General features: G+C 47.2%; 1 protein-coding gene across 3 annotated transcripts in view; it reads left to right on the top strand.

The window, feature by feature from the left end:
• Positions 1-6,248, top strand: part of Wwox (WW domain containing oxidoreductase) — an 875,116-nt gene that overhangs the window by 552,405 nt on the left and 316,463 nt on the right. For 2 of the 3 annotated variants that reach the window (XM_048792594.1, XM_048792596.1), the window contains one exon: positions 587-915. The exons of the other annotated variant lie outside the window; for it this stretch is intronic. In XM_048792594.1, coding sequence (XP_048648551.1) covers positions 587-674 — 88 coding nt within the window. In that variant the 3' untranslated portion in view covers positions 675-915. Of the gene's footprint in view, positions 1-586; positions 916-6,248 lie in introns of those variants that run through there. 3 annotated transcript variants of the gene reach the window in all.

Genomic DNA, 6,248 nt, shown 5'->3' with positions numbered 1-6,248 from the left:
CAGATGCAGAGGTGATGTCAAAGGCCCCTGACACAGGGCAGGTATAGGAGTCCAGAGGGTAACCTTTTCCCTTCCAACGTTTGAGTCCCAAGAAATAAAACCGCACAAATATTCTCTCCACTTCTCCTGACTTCTCAAAGGCTCCAGATGTAAGCTCATTGATAGTCTTGGTGTGTTCCTCAGTATTTGTGCTTTTAATAGATATTGCAAGTGTGTTTAATGTGAAAATAGAAACGGAGAGCTCTTAAAAGAGCTTACTCAAAATCCTGCCAATTACTGAAGCCTACCAGACAAGAAGGAGCCACTTTTTTTTTTTTTTTTTTTGATACAAGGGGGAAAAGTGTTTCCACCAAAGCCTGGCCCTTTGTCTTTAAAAAAAAAAAAATGCATCTCCTGGGTACTGAGTTTTAATAGTAAATACAGATGTAGCTATGTCATGTTAAAATCATGACCAAATGGCAGTGCAATGTTTGGGGCATTGCTATGTCACTTTAAAATGCATAGTGTCATCTCAAAGAGCACTGTCACTGTGAAGGAGGCAGCATTCATGCTGATTGTGTGACTCCCTATCTCTTGGTTCTTGGAGGAGATCATCTTCAAGTCAGAAGTCCTTCAGGACCACGAGCTCGTCTTCAGCTTCCAGTGCATCTTTTCACCTGGTTACCAACATCTGAAGGCAAGAAATGGCTGAGACCCCACCGCAAGTCCTGAAGGAAGTTATTATTAGACAAAATGAACAAGTAAATGCCTTAGGCCTGAGCCGTTGCCCACACCAGCCCCATGTTGGCTCAGGATCTCACCAACTGTTCCTGATCCCACAGTCTGAAGTAAGTTTGTGGAAATACAAAGGTCACATCTTCCGTAACCCTCAGCAGTCCCCAGTGGAGCTAAGGAATTAAAAGTTGCTTAAACCTTTTTCCTGTTGCCAGTTTTTCTTAAACATGCGCTCTGTTCTGTTTTTTCCCCCATTCTCAGAGAATAAGAAAGCTTAGCCAACTGCAATTTCAAAGTATTGCCTCGTAAGCCCAGGCCAAGTGTAGAGATTTGATAGAATTCTGATTAATGCATCTTATTACATTAATTTTTGGAGGAACCCGAAGGCATTTCTCCTATCCCTAGTGCAGATGGGCCTGCCAGAAGCATTTGTCTCCTTAAAAAGCTAATATCTTCAGCTACCAACCACCATAAAACTGGAAATCTATCGGAAGACTTGGCCCCTCTAGATGTGCATACGGCACGCTACAAAATAGATATAGAACTTGGCTGAACTTTGCTTCAAATTTGCCAATCAAAACTCAGGATCCCACGCCAAGTTGGCTACAGAACCTCTTGCTTGGAGCCAGGACTAATTATGTCAACAAGTAGTTCAAGTTGAGCCCCTGTTAAGTCGAGTCCCGCACTCGTGGGCGCCGTGGATGAGTCTGGTGTGTAGGCGAACTGGCCATGCTCAGAAGAGCTATCTCTGCCTTCTCAGGTTTCCACTTGAAATCCCAGGACCTCGGCTGGGTCTAAGCCTTCCTGTACCCCTGGGGTGCTCGCTTCCCTCTGAGATCACCCCAGGGGTTCTCATTACAAGTTCTCCCTGGAAATGAGCAGTGTTCTCATTGGGCTTTCCAGCAAGGTGACTCGGAGGGGAAGTTCATGGTGCAGAGCATGCCTTAGGATGTGTCCTTGAGTTTGCACCTGTGAAAGGAAGAGGGCGAAGGCAGAGTGGGCGGAGGGAGAAGTGGGGCTTAGCGCTGGCCGTCTCCTCCCCCAGAACTCGCTTCCTGATCAAGTCAGTAACCATCTGGGGCTTCTGTCTTCTCTTCCCTGAAATGGAGCCAGTGCTACTTAACTCCGAAGGTTGTTTAAGTGTAGGTGAGAATATTGGCAGAAATCCATTAACCTGGAGAGAGGAGGTATGAAGTGGAGGTTATGTGTGTGGGTTAAGAGCAGGCTGGGGAAGGCTGGCTCACATCCTGGTTCCTTAGCGGACGGATCCTGGGGAAGTCACTTAATCTCTCTGCTCCTCGGTGGGCTCAGCCCTAGAGTGGAAGTCTGTTTTTGCAAACTCAGTGAAATCGTGTTGGTGAAGCTCCTGGGTCTGGACTTGGCCCACTGCACTCTGCTGTTCATTTCCTCAAGGCCCTGGGTCTCCTCCTGAGTCCCAGCCCACCAGCCAGCCTTGGCGGCTCACCCTCCTTTCTCTGTCCTCTCACCTGCATCAGGTTCCTGGGTGAAATGAGCTGAGCTTGGCAGTCATGCCACCCACAGAGCTATCTCTGTGGCATTGCTGGTGAGGATTCTGAGTTTAGGCCTTTGCATCAGTGAGTGTTGAACTCAACGTTGGGCCTGTGCATTCTGAGATGGAGGGGGCACTTATTTTTTTTTTCTTCTTCATTTGGCACCAGTGTTAATAAAATGGCAATGATGACCCAACAATAGAGAAGGGACAAACTAATATAAGTAAGATGTTTTTCTTACTGTTTACTTTCTTCTTGCAGTCTCTCCATTCCCGTGACAACTACAATGTGCCTGGCAGTGCCTTAGGCTCTCAGGGTGCTCGATGACCCACAATCCCCTAGCCGCTTATGTCTAACTGCTAAGGAAACAAGAACAGCAGTGGGCCCCTGTGAGTTTTGATGTGAATTGCTGAGTTGATAGCACGAGTGTTCTTTCCCATGTGTAACCCTGAGTTCTGGCCTCTGCAGAAAACACTATGCAGCATGGTGCCGGGCACAAAATAGGTGCTCAGTAAATAGCAGCACAGATTCAGACTCCTCAATCCAAAGGAAACCATCAGTCCAAACCAAGCTTCAGCAGGAATTTTAGATATCAAAACAAACTCTCTGACGTCTGGAGGGCTGCTTGAACCAACTAAAATCCCCACCTCCCATCAGAGTTTGGAGTGTTTTAGGAATAAAAATCTTCAGAGTCTAGATATTCACTAGAACCCAGAGGCACAGTGTCCAAACAGGCAGCACATGCTTTTGGTTCCTTCCAACACTTTCTTCTCCAGAGTCCCGCTGCAGGGCCGAGTTGCATGCTTCACCATCACCGCCACTACTCCACAGACAGACACACTGAAGAAGGAGTCCAGGGGAACGGGACACTGGGTAAGCCTGTTTCCCCTTCAGGAATGTCATCTAATTGGAAGGCAATCCTTACAGGGCAGCCATTTGTAAATCAGGAAGGGGAAGAAAGGGTTACTAACTAAGACATCCCCAAAAGACTCTGTTAAGAAGCCAAGTGGGGGACTAGGCAAAGGGGCCCTCACATTGTTGGTAAATTTGTGAATAAATCTGTTAAAGAAATCCTGGATTCATATTCAACTTGAGAAACAGGGAGAGGCCTTTCACTGCACGCTGCGAAGTTTGAATACACTTTCAGTCGCTCTTCGTTATCTCAAATTAAATCTTAAATTGAGCTTGTGGTTCTGTGAATTAATACTCGGGCCTTTCAGCCCTGCTGCTGAGGTCATTCAAATCTAATGGTGGAAATGGTCCCAGGGTCAGGCCTCGGGTGGCGCTGTACAGAAACGCCTTAATGATGCCGCCAGATGTTTGCATTCTACAACTGGGGCGGCTGGGCCCTGGGGGGGCCGCGGCTGGGGAGGGGCTCACTGATTGTATCAGTGCCTGTGTGAATGAAGGGGTGGGGTGTAGGGCTGCATGCCTCCCACCATTCCAAGTTGAAATAAGAGGCAGGTGTTCCTAAAGCAGAAAAATGGGAGCCATGGCTGCCTGGACGATCACCGTGGTGACCCGCATCTCCAGGCACTATGGACAGAGAGCGGTCACCCGTCTGCCTAATCACAGCAATCTAGAGCCGTTCCATTCATTCAACAAATGTTTAATAACAGCCTCACCTGGGGTGTGACAGACATGGTTTGGGAAAACAGATGTGGCCCCGTGCCAAGGAGTTTATCTGAACGCACGCACATGTCTGTGCCCAGGTGTGTTTAAGGCTGGCCTAGTGCAGCTGGCCTGTGGCCCTGAGGGAGGACTGGACACCCTGAACTTCTGCACTTCTTCACTGTAGCTTTCTGGCCTTCAGATCCAATTTTTTAAATTTATTTTCTAGCATTTCATTTGGTTTTACTTTTTATTCATTGAAACTTTGAAATAAGAGTTTTTAAAAATCTGTTTGCTTTTAAACAATCTTTAGAATTATGTAAAGGTTAAAAATTATTTTCAAAATTTTTTTCATTTTTTTATTTTTGGGACTGAGGATTAAACTTTACCACTGAACCACATCCCCAGTCCTATTTATTTATCTATTTATTTGGGATACTGGGGATGGAACCCACAGATGCTTAACCACTGAACCACATCACCAGTCATTTTTATTTTTTTGTTTTGAGACAAGATCTCTCAAAATTGCTTAGGGAGGGTCTCGTGCAGTTGCTGAGACTGGCCTTGAACTTGGGCTCTTCCTGCCTCAGCCTCAGGAGTCACTGGGATTTCAACTTCAATTTAATATTTTGATGGACAGTCCACTCTTACCCACAGACACATCCAAATGTTTAATTCTACTTATGGACAGTTTTTCTAATGATAACAAAATGACCAATGAGGACAGAACTTTTATTGACCCAATTGTGTGATTGGTTGATTTACTGGAGTCAGCCCAGGGTCCTTTACAAGGTTAGTTCATCAAATCTAGAAATCCATTTCCTCATTCATTCATCCAAGCCCAAATCACTCCTTGGGTCAGTATTTATTATGCACCTGCTGTATATCAGACCAGGCTCTGGGTGCAAGGGAAAGACTAGCAAAGCATTGGGGGTCGCAGGTGCTTTGGATGCGAACTGAAGAGGTAGAGAGACGCGGTCACGCATTTCCTGTGGCAGCAATTTTTAGTTGCTTTTGTTTTTATTTGTTGTTGTTGTTGTTTCCAGTGGTGAACAGCAGCGGGAGGGCAGTGTGATAACTGGAATCTAAGGGCCCTTTGTGTTCTCTCTAAGCTTGTCCTCACGGGACAGACCAGGAGCGAGGTGGTCCTGAGCTCCTGATAAGGCGCCCATCAGTCCCACTTAAAAGATGAGACAGCTGACACCCAGGGAGGTCACAGAGCAGGACTGAGGTTCCCAAATCCAGCAGTTTCTTCCTACTGCACCGGCTGCTTCTGTAGGACGGGCCAGGAAAGCAGGGTCCCTGCAGCTCAGGATGGCCCAGCCCCCAGCCAGGAGTCTCAGAGGAGCCCCATGCAGACCTCACTCATGACCCTCTGGGTCCCCAGCTGAGTAAACCAGGATTATCTATCTCTGGGCCATTTGGGGGGAACAGGGAGCAGGCAGCTGACTTGAATCACAGCAGGGCTGGGATCAGGGTGAGGACGTGAGATCGTGGCCTTGCTCCAAGCTGGTGTTTTGCTCATCATAGATCTTAACATATTCATCTTGACATGTAAAAAGAGAAAAATCCACCATATTATTGTAGTGAAATATTATTTGGTTTGTGATGCTGCCTTCAGTTTTGCGGCAAACATGAGTATCTCCTGCGGGTCCAGATCCTGAATCCTAGAGCAGTCACTGCCTACAGCTGCCATAACAAGTTACTGCAGACTTAGGGACTTAGAACAAGAGAACTAATTCTCTCAAGGTTCTAGAGTCCAGATGTCCAAAATCAAGGTGTTAAGAGGGCTGCCCTCCCTCTGGAGGCTCCAGCCAATAATCTATTCCTTGCTTCCTTCAATTTCTGGTGGCCTCTGGGAATCCTGGGCTTATGGCCACATCCTACTCCAGAATCTGTCTGCATGGTCACATGGCCTCCTCTTCTGTCCCTTCCTCTCTTTCTCTATAAGGTCATTTGTCTCTGGATTCAGGGCCTACCCTGTTGATTCTTCAGATCAAGATCTTGATTCTTCACTTAATCATATCTATAAAGACATAATTCCCTCTAGGGTCACTTTCACAAGTTGGAGGGAGTTGAAGTGGGACATGTATCTTGGAGGGCCACCATTCAGTCCACCACGCTGAGCACAGTGGAGGGATGGTGTGAGGTCAGAGGCCCAGACCAGCGTCACAGACCCTGGGAAGGGGTGTGACGTCTCAGTGTTCCCCGACTGTCCTCTTCCTTTCTCTTTAGCTGGAGGAGTAACCAGGGAGCACCTGGTTACTGTGGCCAGACACAAGGGGTGAAGGGTTTGGACAAGTTATTTCCTTCCCTCCTCAGGACCAGCTGGCTGGGTTCAAATGCTCCACTTCCCACTTCCTCCCATCCCCGTGGTTTAATGGTGGAAGGGAAGTCGGAGAGCTCTGGTAA

This window comes from Marmota marmota, unplaced genomic scaffold (assembly GCF_001458135.2).
Source record: "Marmota marmota marmota unplaced genomic scaffold, marMar, whole genome shotgun sequence".
Taxonomy (NCBI): domain Eukaryota; kingdom Metazoa; phylum Chordata; class Mammalia; order Rodentia; family Sciuridae; genus Marmota; species Marmota marmota.
Note: the sequence above shows the minus strand (reverse complement) of the source record. Positions and strands in the feature narration are given on the sequence as shown.